The sequence below is a fragment of the Camellia sinensis genome, chromosome 2, assembly GCF_055761805.1.
Source record: "Camellia sinensis isolate YWXY chromosome 2, ASM5576180v1, whole genome shotgun sequence".
Taxonomy (NCBI): domain Eukaryota; kingdom Viridiplantae; phylum Streptophyta; class Magnoliopsida; order Ericales; family Theaceae; genus Camellia; species Camellia sinensis.
Genome location: NC_138962.1, coordinates 106,135,740 through 106,153,272, shown reverse-complemented (window position 1 = coordinate 106,153,272; position 17,533 = coordinate 106,135,740). Strand labels below are relative to the sequence as shown.

Sequence of the window (17,533 nt, the reverse complement as noted above, 5' to 3'; positions counted from 1 at the left end):
AAAAAGGGTGGCCTCTCTCTCTCTATTCCTATCTTTTCGTAATCACAGCCACCAATCAAAATGTAGTGTTGGAATAGAGAAGTAGGTAGCAATGAGATGAGACTCCATTATTATTATTGACTTCTTTTTTCTTCATACCCTTTCTTTCACCAATTCCTCATTTGCTTTTGGTCACAACTTACAATCTTCAACTACTACTCATTTGCGGAGCTTCTTCAAACTGTTTGTTTTTGATGAGTTTCTGACTTTTCAGATCCTTTACAATTCCAAAGTCGTTTGAAGTTTGCAGAGTTTGATTCTGTTTTCGATCTCTGTATTGCTTCATTTCTTACCTTTCATATGTTTTATCTGCCGAAGTTGTTCCAATTTTGTAGAGGTTCTGCCTGTTCTTGATCCGTGTATTGCTTCATTTTGACTCAATTTCTTACCTTTTCCACCAAAGTCTGTTCCAAGTTTTTTGAGGTTCTTCAGTCTGTTCTTGATATCTGTATTGCTTGGTTTCATTACCTTTCCTTCTTTCAAAACAAACACCATGGATGTATTTGGGATCTTTATCTCTCCATTCGTACAAGCTATGGTTGATAAATTGTCCTCTTATTTTAGCAACTTAGTGAGCACAGCCGACGTTGGCACTGGCATCCAGAATCTGAAGAAGGCATTAGAGGATTTAGAGACTCTGTTGGCTGATGCAGAGAACAAACAAGTGTACGACAAGGATATCAAAAAGTGGCTAGAAGAGGTTCAACCTTTGGCTTACGATGCAGATGACTTATTGGATGATTTTGCCACTGAAGCTCTCGAAAAGAAGCAATTGGAGGAGGAGACGACTTTGGGAAGAAGACCAACTAAGTTTCCACGTCTCTCTTTAAAAACTGGGTCAAAGCTAAATGAGATTACTAGTCAATTACAAGAAGTTGCTACAAAAGGAAAAGATCTTGGTTTAGATAAAAGACTTGCTGGGAGGATGTCTACAGATCTATGGCAGAGATCACAAACTACATGTTTGAAGGAGCCTCACATTCATGGCAGAGATGAAGACATGAAGCAAATTATCGAATTGCTACTTGGGGATGCACCCACTGCAAAAAAGTTTGATGTAATTCCTATTGTAGGCATGGGTGGGATCGGCAAGACTACACTAGTTCAGCACATTTATGATCACGACAAAGTGGAAAAGCATTTCAATATGAAAGCATGGGTTTGTGTTTCTGTTGACTTCGACATTCTGGGAACAACAAAAGCAATTCTCGAGTCATTCACTCACCGTCCATGTGATTTGGGCAAGTTAAATGAGGTTCAAGTCCAACTAAGAAACGCACTGGCAGAAAAAAAGTTTTTGCTTGTTCTAGATGATGTGTGGCACTATGGACATGATGGGTGGAATTCGCTACGATTGCCATTTGAAGCCGGAGCACCTGGAAGTAAAATCATTGTGACAACGCGAGAAGGAGGTGTTGTAAAGCAGATGGGTATGGATGAATATCTCAATTTGAAAAACTTATTATATGATGATTGTTGGTTAATCTTTGCCCATCATGCATTTGAGAATAGAAAAATCATGGAATGCCCACAATTGGTATCAATTGGGAAGAAAATTGTTAAGCATAGATGCGGAGGCTTGCCCTTGGCAGCTAGGGCCCTTGGCAGCTTATTACGATGTAAACAAGAAGAGCGTGAATGGAAAGAAATACTAAATAGCAATATATGGAATGAGGAAAGTGGCATTCTCTCAGCATTGAAATTGAGCTACCTTCATCTCCCTTCCCATTTGAAGAGGTGCTTTTCTTACTGTGCAATTATCCCAATGGACTACGAATTCAAGGAGGAGGAATTAGTCTTGCTATGGATGGCTGAAGGTTTAATTGAGCAACCAAAAGGTGGAGAGCAAATGGAGGATTTAGGCCGCAAGTATTTTCATGAACTGGTATCAAGATCATTTTTTCAACCGTCAAGTGGTAACAAATTGAAATTCACAATGCATGACCTCATCAATGATTTGGCTCAAGATGTTGCAGGAGACAAATGTTTTAGGTTTGAGAATAATTTGGAGTATGGTAGGCATAACAAGATTTCAGAAAAAACTCGACATTCATCTTACGTTGGTAGCCATCATGAAGGAATCAAAAAATTTAAAGTTTTTGATGATGCCAAATGCTTACGAACATTCTTACAGTTTTTTCCACAGAGTTTGTATGCATCGAGGTACTTGTTTCATGATTTGTTGCCAAAGTTAAAATGCTTACGTGAGTTGCGTTTACATTGTAGTACGTTGGATGAACTACCAGATTCCATTGGAGATCTAAAGCACTTGCGGTACCTTGATGTCTCCCATTCTAGGATTACAAGGTTACCTGACACAGTGGTAACTCTCTACAATTTACAAGTCTTGTTTTTGAAATTTTGTATTCAACTTCGAAAGTTGCCTTTAAACGTGGGGACGCTAGTGAACTTGCGCCATTTTGACATGACTGGAGTGCATATTCCATCATCAGAAGAGATGTCACTACATGTAGGTAAATTAACTAATCTCCAAACATTGTCAAATTTTATGGTGGGTAAAGATTGTGGGCATAAAATAGGAGAGTTGAAAAACCTATCGCACATTCAAGGGGCAATACACATATCAAGACTGGAGAATGTTAGTGGTGCTAAGGATGCAAGGGATGCCAATTTAACGTCTAAGGAGGAATTAAAAGAGTTATCACTAGAATGGGATGAATCTCATAGTTCACAGAATGACATAGTGGTGCTTGATGTGATGAGACCTTTCAAATTGTTGGAACGACTCACCATCAATGGGTATGGCAGTAGAAATTTTCCAAACTGGGTTGGAGATGTTTCGTTCTCCAAAATGGTGTTCATGCGCTTAAAAGGTAGCAAATGTTGCACATCTTTGCCACCACTTGGACAACTACCCTTGCTTAAAGACCTTTACATTGAAGGAATGAGTGCAATAAAGTGCTTGGGTTGTGAGTTCTATGGGCAGCAGTGTGGTGCCAAACCTTTCCCCTCTCTAGAGAGACTATGCTTTGAGTTTATGCCAGAATGGGAGGATTGGTCTGCTTTTGAAACAGAGGGAGTTCAGCCGTTCCGTCATCTCAGTGAGCTTTCCGTCATAAATTGTCCCAAACTTGTTGGAAGATTACCAAATGATCTTCCTTGTCTCAATTCTCTCAAAATTGATGGTTGTCCGCAGTTGTTGATTGATGTTTCGAGCCTTGTTCAGCCATCACTTGCATCTTTGTCAATGAATAATGTTATGCTCCCAAGCCTTCTAGCACTCTCAGGGACGAAGAACACGATTGAACTTGGTTCCCTCACCTTGGATATTAGCCATGTTACAGTTCCCGACTCCCTCTGCGATCCAAGCACAATTGATGAAGAGTTACTGGCCACTGAAATGTCTAAGCATTTGACTTCAACAACTGCTTTGAGCATTTCTCATGTTGAAAAATTGGCGTTCCTACCATCATGGTTTACTCGAGATTTGATGGGACTCGAGAAATTGGACATTGGTAACTGCAAAGAACTCATAACATTGTGGCAGAATAAGGTGGGAATACAAGTATGTCTCCCTTCCCTTTGCCATTTGCAGATTTCTGATTGCCCCAAACTGGTTTGCTTGTTTGAAGAAGAGCAAGAAAAAGGAGGAGAAGGTTCGAAAAAGCAGCAACATGAGGGGCTTCCTTGCATGACGAGACTCGAGTATTTAACAATTGAAGAGTGTGGAATGCTGAAGAAACTGCCACAAGATCTGCACACATACACATCTCTTGGGGTGCTTAGAATCTGGGATTGTGCAAGTCTGATCTCTTTTCCAATGAAAGGTTTGCCATCTATGCTGAGAGAACTTAGGGTTTCAGGGTGTGATGCTTTGGAGTCCCTACCCGAGTTGATGACACTCAATAATCTGCAAGAGTTAGAGGTTTCTGGCTGTGCATCACTCACATATTTATTGTCAAGAGGTGGGCTACCATCCACACTAAAACAACTTCGGATTTGGGATTGCAGAAATCTGGAGTCACTTTTTGCAGAGGAAGGGATCAAAATTGATTGTCCATCGCTTGAAACTATTTGTATCGGATTTTGTGGGAGTCTCAAATCTTTACCTGTAGCCAATAATCTCAGGAATCTCAGAGAATTGCTGATAAGATGGTGTCCTAATCTGGAGCCCCTGTCACTTGGTGGTCGTGATGAGAACAACAACATCAACCAACTCACTTCGCTTCAAAAGCTGGTTTTAGTTGGTTGCAGAGCAGGAATGGTCTCCTACTTCGTCAAGGCAGGGAGTTTCCCCACCAACATCACTTCACTTGAAATTGGGGGTTTGAGAGTGGACGACGTGGGTCAACTTCCAGTTCTGCCTCCATCTCCATTAGAGTGGGGTTTGCACAAACTCTCTTCTCTTACAAGACTCGACCTTCATGGCGGAGGTTGGCCGTGGGGAGATACGGTGTCCTTTCCAGAAGAAGGGATGTTCCTGCCCACCTCTCTCATCACTTTGACAATCCATGGCTTCCCGAATCTGGAAAGACTCTCTTATGAGGAGTTTCAAAACCTCACCTCTCTTGAAAGACTCGAAATCTGGACTTGCCCTAGTCTCGCGTCCTTTCCAAAGGAAGGGTTGCCTCCCTCTCTTTTGCGTCTACGGATCTTTTCCTGCCCTGAGCTTGCGACCTTTCCAGAACAAGGCTTCCCTCCCTCGCTTTTGTCACTGTGGATCTATGGATGTAATCCAATACTGAAACAGAAGTGTGAAAAGGGGAAAGAATATTGGCTCATCATCCAATACATTCCTCAAGTAGATATCAAAGTATAAGCAGCCACCTGCAAGGTACAAACAAACAAACAAATTCAAAATCTGTCCTACCATTTTTAAAATCTGTCCTACCATTTTTATTTATTTATTTATATTCTCATTACCAATTTCAGATTTTTATCACAAATGAGGATTTATTTATATTTGCATCCCTTACCATCACAATATAAAAATTAAAAAAATACAATTAAAAATAATAAATTTTAAATTTAAACTTTGAATTTTAAATTTGATCTTATACATATTAAATAATTTATTTTAGTTTAACATTTAAATTTTTATCAAACAACTTTTCAACTTACAAACAAGCAAACACAAAATCTATCATACCTATATTGGAGCATGTATATATTTTATATTAAATTATTAAATATATAATTATATTCTAAAAATTATTTTTTTCTATTTAGTTAGTTGTAATATATTTGTTAAAATATGAATTTTTGTTGGAGATTGATATCAACTACAAATTGTCTTTATTAAGTATAAATAAATATTATGTAAATAAAAAGTACTATAATAAGTTTGAGTTGTTTTTTTTTTTATTTCTTTAAGATTTGTATGCTTGAGAGATTCGATCTCACTTGAAAGCGAGTTTATTCCTAGAAATGAGCGAGTTTCTTGCTGGTTTCTTATTTGAAAGCGTGGAATTGTGTTTCTTAGTTAGCCATGAAGCATGGGTATTTCGAAAAGCATGGGTATTTCGAAAAGCATGTCGTACCCCGTACCGAGTATTTGCTGACGTATGGTATCTCGCATGATACTTCTACATACGCACCAGGTGCACAAAACACATACCCAAATTTTTCTTCTTAATTTTTGGCATACCCAAACGTACCTAGTATATACCCAAGCCGTACCGTACCTTAGTTGAAACAATATTTTCCTTTACTACATAGATAAAACTCCTTTTACTAGAATTCTTTTTTATTTTTAGCTTTATGGTTAGTATAATTTTAAAATTAAACTATGGTTTGTAAGTTATTTAATATATTGACATTTAATTTTGATTTATACGTTTATTTTTGGCATTAAATGTTAATTGTAGGTTATTTTAACAAATTAAACCATTTAATTAATTTCTACATTACTCTAAATTAAAAATAAATATTTTTTTTACAAGCGTACCAAACTGTACCCGCACCCTACTTGTTTTGGATTTTACCATATCAACGTACACGTATTGTACCAGTACCAGTACCAATATTCGTACTCGTACCTGTGCGTCATAGTTAGTAAGAAACATCACCAAATTAAGATTTCCTGCTACTATGGTCTAATCAACTCAAATTGATCATTTTGTATCTTCAACTACATCTCCACATCAGCTCTAATAATTCTGATTTATAGCTTCTATTTTTCACCTGTATCAACACACAACAATGTTTTTACGTTCATTCCTTGTCTTTTTCTTTCAAATATTTTCTTTTCCTTTTTTATCTATATACCTCTACTGAATGGATGAATTTCATTCTCATTTTTATTTCATTTTTACCCTGACTCTACTTACAGACATGTAGTTGTGACTTTGAATACTATGCTCTTTTTGTTGTTCAGCTTGTAAAAGTGTATTTTCCTATATTTTCTCAGTTTTCTATGAAAAAAATATAGAAAATATGCCTTGTTAGTTTTAGTTTTGAAAAAAAAAATTGAGAGCTCAAAACCCAAAATTTATTTGGTTTTCAATTTTCTCAAAATTATTTTCAATCACTTTCTCTATCTCTTCTCTCATTCTCTCACATCCTACACATCAATTAATCACTTTTTCTCTCACACCGATCTATTCAACTACAAAAAAATTTCAAATCATTCCAAACTACAAACCTACAAAACTAATTTCAAAATATACAACCAAATAAATTTTCAAATTTTAAAAACTCTTTTCAATCTTGTCTTTCAAAATTATTTTCAAAACTAAACCAAACACAACCTATGTGGACAGTTTAAATGGTGAATCCCACTAACTATTTTTGTTATCACCCTTTTGCTCTCTAGGGCTTTGTTGTTGTGGAAACAAACTTTAGGCTGTATTCATACTTACTGTCTAAGCTGCACTACGAGATTTGTGCCTCTTTTCAAGGTATGCCAGAATTATGCTTGATAAAGACTTTGGCTGCTCTGATTTAACTAGGGGTGCAACTTGGTCAGGCTCAACCCAAATCTAACCCGAATTTTTTTAGGGCTTGGACAAGATATTTTCAAATTTGATACGAACTTGGGCAAAAATTTAGAAGCTTGAATTAAATTTGGACAGGCTTGGGCAAAGACATCAAACAACCCGAGCAACCCGAAGCCTTAATTATACATATATAAATATATAAAATATTAAATATATATATATATATATATATATAAATTATTAGTCATTACCTGATATTAAAGTAATTTAGATTATTAAATCATATTGAATATATATTATACATACAAATAACATAAAATCTTACTTTTTTTTTTTTTATTTTCACTCATAAATTGTAAAGATTACTATAGCAGTATCTCTCTTACATTATATAAATTATTTGTTTTGATGGTATTACTGATTTTCTATATATAAAAAAAATGAAAATAGAGTCAAATTTTAATAATTTAATAATGTAGCTGCAAAAAAAAAATAAAATACAATTCGGGCAATTCAAGCAACTCGGGCAATTCGGGTTTAACTCAAGTTGGGCTTGGACAGGCAACCTCGGGTTACAATTTGGGTTTGGGCGGGCCTGGATAGATCTCAGCACAACTTGGGCTGGGCTTGGACAACCTTCCAACCCGACCGAACCCGCCTGAGTTGCACCCCTAGATTTAACTCAATGCTTCTTGGCTTTGGGGAGAGATACAATTTTGAATGCAATGGGTCGCTATTTTTTGAGTTTTAGAATTGTCATGAGTTTTTTTTTTTTTTTTTTTGTAGAATATATTCATATATTATTGTCCAGTCGTGGCGAAAGCTCTCATAAGTAATAAAGGAGCAAGAGATATATGAAGAAAATTGAGAATAAAGTCCTTTCCTGAGACTATAATTATAAACGCCTCCCGACTGCACATTGTCATGCAAGACTTTTGATCATTAAGACTTCCATGCCTTGCAAGAAGGGATTTTTTTTTTAATATCAAGTTGTATTTTTAAACCATCCTGCTTGCATGCTGGATTACATTTGACAGTTACAAAGCCACACATAATCTTGTCAAAATCCATGTGGGCAATTTGTTCTAGTAGTTGGAGGGATTTAGGCTTCCTTTATTAAAGGGGAGTTGAAAAGCCATCTATCCTACTTGGAGTATTATTTAGAATTCAAATCCAAGGCAAATATTCAAAAAATTATAGGAAACGATTAGAAATTGGTATACCGTATAGAGTTTTTGTGAATTTACATGTTGATTTGTTTAGACTTGTCATGAAGTGGGCGATATGGAAAACAATAAGAAGAAAACATAAGGGGAAGTTCATCTAATAGTAACAAATAGTTCTCTAAACTTTGATAAAATCGGGTTCTTTTCCGGATGGGGTTGACCAAAGACTAAAGGATCTTAGCGAGAAATCCTCGCTACTTTGCCACTCCAAAAATCTTCCGGCAAACTCCAAAACATGAAATATTAAAAAATGTTTGGAATGAGAGTCTTAGCTTTAGATATATTTATTTTACTAGATCATAGGCTATTTAAAAAATAGTCGATTACACTGTACAAGCTTGGTGCCACATTAGGAAGATATTTCTCATAGTTTGTATTTGCCTAAATCCTATGCATCAGTGAAGGGATAAGTTTGTCATTCATCAATGAAGGGATCAGTTTTGGCTTGAAAATGTAGGGTAGACTATCAGCTTCCAAATCTCATACAGTTTCTGAAATTACAAAAGAAAACCTATATAATGCTTTCAAAAATGGTATTACGACAAAACATGCAAGTATCAATTTCTAGTTGTCTGCAATTTTTAATCTTATCTTTTGAGACCAAACTTTTCTTAGCTACTCTAACCGGTAAAATAGGAAATGACTTCTTAAATGTCTCAGAAGATAACATGGGATGAAATAGCTTAATTAAGTTAAAAAAAATGAAAGGACTTCCAAGTAATGATAGTTAATGAAATGATAAAATTTGGCCCTTTACTTGTGGTCTCCTTTAAAAGAGCTTAAGCTTGGTTGCAATTTCAATTTATTTTTTGTTAAGCAGATTTGCTTGCCTTCTAGGATATAATTAATTTCCACTACAATTGTGTTCATGTATATTTCTTCGAACATCTTATCAACTTATGGATTTGTTTCCATATCTTGCAGTAAGTTTTTGAGGATGCTTGCAACTTTGCAGGAGAATATGGAGGTTTGTTATGGAAAGACTCAAGATAGATGGCAAAGAAGGCAGAAATACTAGTGCACATCTGAGAATTCCCACGTGATCGAAGGCAATAGAAAGCACGGAAAAGGAAAGAAAGAAGCAGAGAAGAGAGAAATTGTACATAGTTGCTTTTTGGCTATTTAGCTTGGTGGGATTGGATTTTAATAAAGCTCTTTCAGCTAAGCAAGGTTGGTGGTTGCTTACTATCCAAATTCAAATTTTCTGAAGCTAGCTTGAGGAGTAAACCATTGACATTGTTTAGAGGAGTATTTGGAGTGCAAAGTATTTTTTGGAGGCTGCGCTGCACTGGCATATTGGGAATGGAAGGTCTATGAAAATTTGGAAAGATATATGGATTCCAAGGCCTTACTCTTACAAACCTATTTCTATTACAAAATTCCTGCATGCTAATGCTAAGGTTTGCTCTCTCATTTATGAAGTTTTCATCAAAAGTGCTTTTTTTTTTTTGGATTTTGAAGTTGAGTTGATATGTAAAATCCCTCTTTGCCCAAGGCTTGCTTATGATATATTGGTTTGGCGCTTTACTAAAAATGGCCTTTTTTTTGTTTAGTTGCCATATCATTTGAAGATGGTTTTGTGAAGCAGAGAAACACAACTCAAGTCAGATGCTGGGAGTTTTGAAAGGGCATTTTCAAAAAAGATTTGGTTGCTGAAAATTCTGCATAAAGTGAAAATCTTTGCATGGAAAACATGTTCGAATATGCTTCATGTTCAATCAAAGTTGAGGAGGTGCAAATTAATTCAATTCAATGACTGTTATTTCCCTTTTGCTGCAGAAGTTTGGTCTTTAAGCCCTCTTTATTCTGTTCTAAACATGCCCTGCTTAAAATTTTCTATTCTTGATCTGGAGTTTAGCCAAAAGATGGATGCATCGCCTTTGGGATTATTCTTTTTTCATTTGCGGGAGTATTTGGAACAATCACAATGATTGGGTTTTTTGCTAGGTACGTGGCTGATTGATTACTTACAAGGTTATAACAATACATAGCTCAAGGTGGCAACTCTTGTTAAAAAAAAAATCTTTATGTTGGGAAAATGGTTTATAACCATGAGGTTTTGCTAAATTTAGAGCCAAAATTAAGTGGAACCCACTTATTATTTTTGGTCGATCCAAAGGCAAAGTTGTTCATTGCTATGTGAAGATAAATATTATGTATTTGGTTGGTGAAAACCATTTACGGGTGAATGCGAAATCGACGCCAAAGTGAGCCATTGGAAATGACTCATGTTGGTTGGTTTTTATGTTTGTTGTTATTTCCTTGTCCCACATAGGAAACAAGAAGGAAGATGAAAGGATTTACATAATCTAAGTTCCTAGAAAGGCTTGGGCACTAAGGGCACCGAAGTTTTGTAGAGGGAGAGGATCTAGACAAAACTAACCCTAACTGGTGACCACCATACCCACTGGTTCAGATCCGGGTTGGGTCAAGATTGTGCATTGGGTCAAAAGATATTTGTGTATATATTTTTTGTAGAGAATTTTTTTAATTATTTTTTTCAAATTTCCCTTCAGTTTTATTTCTTCTTCTTCCTGAACAGGTGTGTCTGTTCAGATTCAAGCAAAACGTTTTCAATGGCAACCCTTTGCCATTGTTGCATTGGTTCAGACCTTTCTGAACAGGTTCCTAACAGCCTATATAAAGGCTACCCATTTCCAGAATTTATTAATTCAATTCCATCCTTTTTTTTGTCCTCTCTTGCATTATTCTTCATATTAGTTTTTGAGAGAATTAAGAGAGTTATAGAACATAGGTTTTGATTCGCTGTGCATAATTGAGTGTAGTGTTGCTTCAATATTGCGAAGATCATTGTATCCTGGGAGATAGACGCCATCATACCGTAAGCACTTGTATGGCGGCGAATCTATCTTAAAGACAAAGTGTCATACACTCAACTTGATCATCAACTTTGTTAAATATGTTTTCGGTAAATAAATTCTATAAGAAAATTTATTTTATTTGTTTGATTTGTTTCTATTTTTCTTATTATACACAGAAGATCGTTCTAACAGTTTCCAATTGTAAAATATATTTTTCTGTATTTTCTAAGTGTTTTGTGAAGAAAATAATAGAATGGATATGTGGACAGTTTAAATAGCGAAATCTACTAACTATTTTTGTTATTACCTTTTTGTTCTAAAGGGTTTTGTTGTTGTGGAAACAAACTTTTGGATGTATTCATAATCATTGTCTACACAGCATTGCAAGATTTTGTGCTCTTCTCAAGGTACTTTGGATGCTCTGATTTAAATTAAGGCTTCTTGTCTTTGTAGAAAACTACAACTTTAAATGGAATGGGTTGTTATTTTACGAATCATAGAAATGCCATGAGGTTTTTCATTGAATATATTGATTTACTTTTATCCAGTCATGGTGAAAAATCTCATATATGATAAAGGAATAAGAGATATATTAAGCAAATTGACAAGGAATTTCTTTCCACAGACCACAATTGAAAATCCTCCCTAAGACACACACTTAAGCAAGACATCTGATAATTTAGACTTCCACGCCTTTGCAAGAAGCAAAACTTTGTATAATATCACGTTGTGTTTTTAAACCTTTCTCCTTGCATGCTAGACAACATTTGACAATTATGAAGCCACCTAGTTTGGCCTACAACACACTTTTTGTTTAATATATTCTTATAGAGTTTTTTTTCTTCTTCAAAATTACATGTTGATCTGTTTAAACTTGTTGGGGAGTGGGCAATATGACAAAGAACAAGAAGAAATCAAAAGGGGAAATTCATTTAATAGTAATAAATGGTCTCTAAATCTTTGATAAAAATGGGTTTCTTTTCCAGATAATGGGGTTGACCAAAGACCAACATCTTAAACACTGAAGAGAAATCCCTGGTTACTTTGTCATTTCGGAATTCTTTTGGCAAACTCCAAAACATGACATGGTAAAAAAATGTTTGGAATGAGAGACTTTCCCTTTAGATATACTTATTCTACTAGATTGTTAGATATTATATATATATATATATATAAATTGAAGTCATTGACATTTACCATTTACTAGCTTGGTGCCAAATTAGGAAGCCATTGCTCATTGTTTGTATTCGTCTAAATTCTATTCCTATATTTGCCATTCATTGATGGAAGAATCAATTTTTGTGCTAAAAAGGCAAGGTAGAATATCAACTTCCAAATCTTATTGTAGCTGCAATTACAAAGAAACCTTGTGTAATGCTTTCAAAAACGGCATTATGGAAAAACAGGCAAGTATCGATGCCAAGTTGTGTAACACTTCGTATTCCTTGGACTAATGGGATTGCTCTTAACACTCTTATTATTGTACTTGGGGCCTCTTTGGTTCATTTTGGAATATTGATTGAGATGGTATCATAATGGTAAAGTAGGATTGAACTAAAAACATTGATTTGGATAATTACTCTTTTGCCTTTTTTTCTTTCCACACTTTGAATCTAGATATGAGGCTAGAACCATTGGAAATCTCGTTTCCGGGGCTTCGATTTAGACACAAGAATGACCCAAAATGGAGTTTGAATGAAGGAGTTATGCCCATTTAAAATTTGAGTAACTGTGTTAGAAGCAAGTCCACTCGAGCAAACTTTTGATTGCTCGAGCGGTTTTTATGAATTTCAGAGATTCTGGGAGCTTTCTTTCATTGCTCGAGCCAAGCTTTGACCACTCGAGCGGTCAGTTCGAAATCTGGCACTTTAAAGTCACTTTTTGGCCCAAACTCTTCATTCTTTTTTCCTTTATTTTCTCCCTTTGCTCCATACCCGAAACCCTAGACCTCCAAATCTTGATTTCATCCATTTTTCACCAAGAATCCACCATAGATCTTGTATTAAAGGTGAAGAACAAGAGAAGATCAACATTTTGACCGATTAGATTGTGATTTCTTCAAGGTGTTTCTTTGGGTTTGCATCTTCTTGTCTTCATTCTTGAGGTAGGGGTACTTTTAACGTGATATATTTAGGATTTGAGATATATATGTGATATTTTCTTAGTTATAATAATGTATGAGATGATTTTGTGATATAAAGTGGGATTGTTGAATAAAAAGTGGTTTTCCTCCATATTTTGGAAAAGTTTATGTGTTTCCTTCTTGATTATTGTTAGAAATGGTGAATATTGACTCTTTATGTGTAAAGGAGGGAAAGCTCTAATTTTTCCAAAAACCCTAGTCTTCAAATTTGATTTAATAATGGGTTTGGCCAAATTGACTCTTGAATCTTGAAATTGGGTGAAGGATTATGGAAATGGTGTTAAGATATGAGATTTTTGAAGCTCTTTGAGTATATGTATTGAGATTGATAAATGTTCAGATTAGAGAAATCTTTTGGTTGTTGATATTATTAATGTTGTTGTGGATTGAACAAATCTTAGGGAAAATTTATTTGAAACTCATGCATCATGTCCATCATAATTTCTCTTGTGATCCTAGAATTTTGTGGATGATTGGAAAGTATTAGAAGGAGGGGGTAAATAGCATATGAGTCTAGGTAGTTGAGTCGGGGTTTTGGTAATTGGTTGTGTGTTATATTTCGTACCCGCTCGGGGAGTTAAGGTGCCCAATTGCCCTGTCTTGTGCATATATCACTGGACGAATGTGGGAAAGGTTTTTGGGTGTCCACGAGCCTGTCGTTTATAGAGTCGGTGAATGTGGAAAAACTTCATTTTGGGTGTCCACGAGCCTGCCATTTATAGAGTCGGCGAATGTGGAAAAACTTGATTTTGGTTGTCCACAAGCCCACCATTTCAAGAATCGGCAAAAGTAGAGAGGGAAGGTTTTGGGTACCTATCGCCCCGCCATTTTTAGAGTCGACAAATGTGGAAATATTTTCTGTATATAAATCTATATATATATGTATGGTTTTGCAGCTCTTGCGTAGGACGTCATAGCGTATTTATCACCCCATGTTTGTGGACGAGACTTTGAATGTAAATCATGCATTGAACATTTTTGGTTTTAAAAGAGAAAATATGGATTTTATCCTAACAAGTGCATGGCATGATCATATGCATCTCAATTAGTTATATGTCTTGTTAATTGTGATATCCCTGTCCCGTAGTATGCTAATTGGTCCTTAATATAAATATGATTATGTGTTTGATATGATTTTGTATGCCATCCATGTGAAAATATGTGGTTTTGAATTTCTATCTGTTCACCATAGGAATATTTGTTTGATTATCTGCTTTGGAAATTAAATTGAAGGCCTTATCGGCCACGAAACCCGAAATTGATTACACCATTGTGGTTAGCGTAATTTTTAGAGCCTACAGTGAAATTTAATTGAAAATTGATTCAGATCAAAATAATTAGATTCAGAACGATTAATTAAGTGCTCAATTATTTAATATTGATAAATTGACTTAGTGGGGCTATATAAAGGGCCATATACACTCAATCTCTCTCTTTTTGATTCATTTTTTGGGCTCTTGAGTGTGAGAGAGCCGAATTAGAGGGAGAGAGTGTAGAGAATTGAGGGTTTGCTCAAGAAGCTTGGAAATCTTGAAGATTAAACTCAAGAATTGGCTAGAGCTTGGAGAGATTGAGCTTCTAGGTGAGCAATTGATTATGAAGTTATGAGTTTAATGTTGTAATTTGTGAATTCAAAGCTGAATGATGATAAAGAATATGAATTGAGTTAGTTTTGTTGAATTTGAAGTCAATGGACACATGCATGTAGGAAATTGCTATGAATTTCCATGTTTGAGCATAAAGTGTATAATCCATGTTGAATTTTGGTTGAATTTCATGTATTTGATCATCTCTTCACCAATTAAGTTGAGAATAATGTGTATCTCCCACATGCATGTGCAAATCATGGAAGTGTGAGTTTTGAATGTTTGAGTTTAATGTATTGGTGATGAGTTTGGGTCAATTTGAGGCATGCATGTAAGTAATTCAAGAAATTGAACTTCAAAATGTTGTAATTTGGTGTTTGTACCATGTTAGTACATGTTTATGTGAAGTTTGAGCCATAGTATGCAAGAAATGTTGGTTGGAATGTTGAATTCGAGCTCAAGAACACATTCTGGAAAACCCAGAATTCATGATGTCCGCTCGAGCAGGGAAACCGCCGCTTGAGTGTAAAATACGAGCTCCTAGTATTTTCTGCAGACATGATGTCCGCTCCAGCAGGGAGCTACGTAGTGAGGCCGTTAGCTCATGCGCCCAACTCCACGCTTGAGCGTAGATTTGACATAACCAGTACTTTTGCAGGCCTCATGGGTCCACTCAAGCGGGGACCCTGTTTCTGAAAATTTTGAAAGTGCATTATGTGTTTCGTTTTCCGTTCTCTTTCACTTCTAAGTACTCTTAGGCATGCATTGAGCATTATGAATGAATTAAAAAGGGGTAAGAAAGAAGCCTAAAGAGGAACATTTGAATTAAGAACGGATTGAATCGGTTATGACCCATATGTTATGTGATGTGTAGGGTCAAGCTCCAGGGCAAATCAATCTGCCGATCACTGTGAGTAATATCTCAATAAAGATATCTGAAATATGTTGTTTGTCCAATTGCTTACTTTTATGTAAGTTTCATAAGTTCGTTAATTTGAATTATGGACAAATATTTGCTATGCCTAAAGAATGAAAATGAGAATGGGCCGAAGGCCAGTTTGACATGAATGAATGGGCCAGAGGCCAGTTTGACATGAATGAATGGGCCAGATGCCAGTTTGACATGAATGAATGGGCCAGATGCCAGTTTGACATGAATGAAAGTACGGATGGGCCAAAGGCCAGTTTGACCTGAATGATACAAATGAATTGGGCCCGAGGCCGTATGATGTGTTTGGAACCATAATCACTTGACCTAAATCATATATATATATACTAAATAGAAATACGAATTGGGCCTGAGGCCGTTTGAAGCATGTTATTCTACATACCATTTGTATAACTTCTTTATTTGATATTATTCACTGGGCTTTCGCTCACGCTCATTCATGTGTTTGTAGGTAAGCCTAGAGAAGTCCAAACCCAGCCTCAGTGAAATCTGTGTGGAACAACCAAGGTTTTGAAGAGTCAGCCCTTGCGTCTTACGCACGAGACATACCTTCGCCCTTTTGCCATTTGCGTTATGTTGTCATGCTGACGAAGACTTTGCATCCGTTGTATATAGTTGGTTGGCTGACCTAGACTTAAATGATCCTATCTGTACAAAATTTTATGTTACTGCATTTTCTGTTGTGAGTTATTAATATGTGTATGTATGGTTTGTCATGACATGCGATGTAAGCACAGCTCTATGGACAAAGTTTTAAATTTTGCTTCTGTTTGGCCCCTTTACTCTGATGAGTTATGTCTGATTTGGTTTGAGGCTGTAGGTAATCTCAGGATTACTGGCCGGTTATGTCCTTAACCCATGGGGGCGGGTTTGGGTCATGACATTAATAGTATTTCCTGCTGGGCATTAGCTCACGCCAACTAACAACATTTCAGGAATTAATGGTGTGACTCCGCCCAAGTGACAAGGCAGTGAAAATTTTGAATGGAGCGCGTGGGCTCATTTGATATTATTTGTTGAAGCTCCGAGCTAATGTGTGCTGGGACTGAATGTCCACCCTTTTGTGTAACCAAGGGGTTTCCCTTGAAACTTGTACGCCACTAGGGCACCTTTATTTTTTATTTCTTTAATTTTGTGAACTCTTGTATCGTGAACGTAGGATGTAATAGTTTAATAGTTCAATGAGAACGAGATTTACTTAATGAGAGATAATATTTTTCTTAAAGCATTATCTTTCGAGAAATGATTTTATTTGATGGAAACTGGTGAATAATTAATTGAAAATTGACTATATAAAGGTTTATAATTTTTGGGGCGTTACAAGTTGTCTATAACTTCATGTTATCTTTTGAGACCTTTTAAGAAATTATGTTATCTTTATTAACCAAATTCTCTTGCCTTTTTTGGATTTTTTTCGTAGGACACAACTATGCCCTTACAAGTGCATGGGACTCTCTTGCATGTGGCCTTGGTTGCTTTGAAAATTTAGCAGGTATGTTTTGTTCGAAATAGGAAATGGGTATGCTCTAAGAAGCACATACACAGACACATGACACGACACTGACACATGAACATACAAATTTTCAAAAACTGCAGGACACATCACATTGGGGATACATGTAAAACATATAATTTTATACATTTGTTATATGTTATATATTTAAATATTTAATATGTACTTTATGTCAAATATTTAATTTATCAAATTTATCAACCTTAGATATGTTTTTTTAATAAACTAAATTATTATTGTTATTTTTTTTTTTGAAAAAAATAGTTCTTAACGTGTTCTTAGAGTGTCCTCAGCGTGTCCCTAACGTGTTCTCAGAGGGTTCCTAACATGTACTTAGCGTGTCCGCAACGTGTCCC

The 17,533-nt window shown here is 35.8% G+C and overlaps 1 protein-coding gene across 10 annotated transcripts; it reads left to right on the top strand.

Moving 5' to 3' along the window:
- Nucleotides 1–74: 74 nt before the first annotated feature.
- Nucleotides 75–16,862, top strand: LOC114287351 (putative disease resistance RPP13-like protein 1). 10 transcript variants are annotated; one of them, XM_082915396.1, is made up of 5 exons: nucleotides 75–4,834; nucleotides 9,089–9,564; nucleotides 9,718–9,896; nucleotides 10,023–10,111; nucleotides 16,116–16,849. In XM_082915396.1, the coding sequence occupies exon 1, from the start codon at nucleotides 533–535 to the stop codon at nucleotides 4,817–4,819; it is 4,287 nt and encodes a 1,428-aa protein (XP_082771522.1). In that variant the 5' UTR covers nucleotides 75–532; the 3' UTR covers nucleotides 4,820–4,834; nucleotides 9,089–9,564; nucleotides 9,718–9,896; nucleotides 10,023–10,111; nucleotides 16,116–16,849. The 10 variants fall into 10 exon arrangements, with proteins under 10 accessions (XP_082771522.1, XP_082771526.1, XP_082771525.1 ...); XM_082915400.1 differs by having other exon boundaries at nucleotides 9,089–9,334; nucleotides 9,409–9,564; nucleotides 9,718–16,862; XM_082915399.1 differs by adding an exon at nucleotides 6,815–6,899 and having other exon boundaries at nucleotides 9,120–9,564; nucleotides 9,718–16,862.
- The last annotated feature ends 671 nt before the right edge of the window (nucleotides 16,863–17,533 follow it).

Excerpts from the sequence above, each read along its gene's own strand:
- LOC114287351 (XM_082915400.1), top strand. The coding sequence starts at position 533 with ATGGATGTATTTGGGATCTTTATCTCTCCATTCGTACAAGCTATGGTT.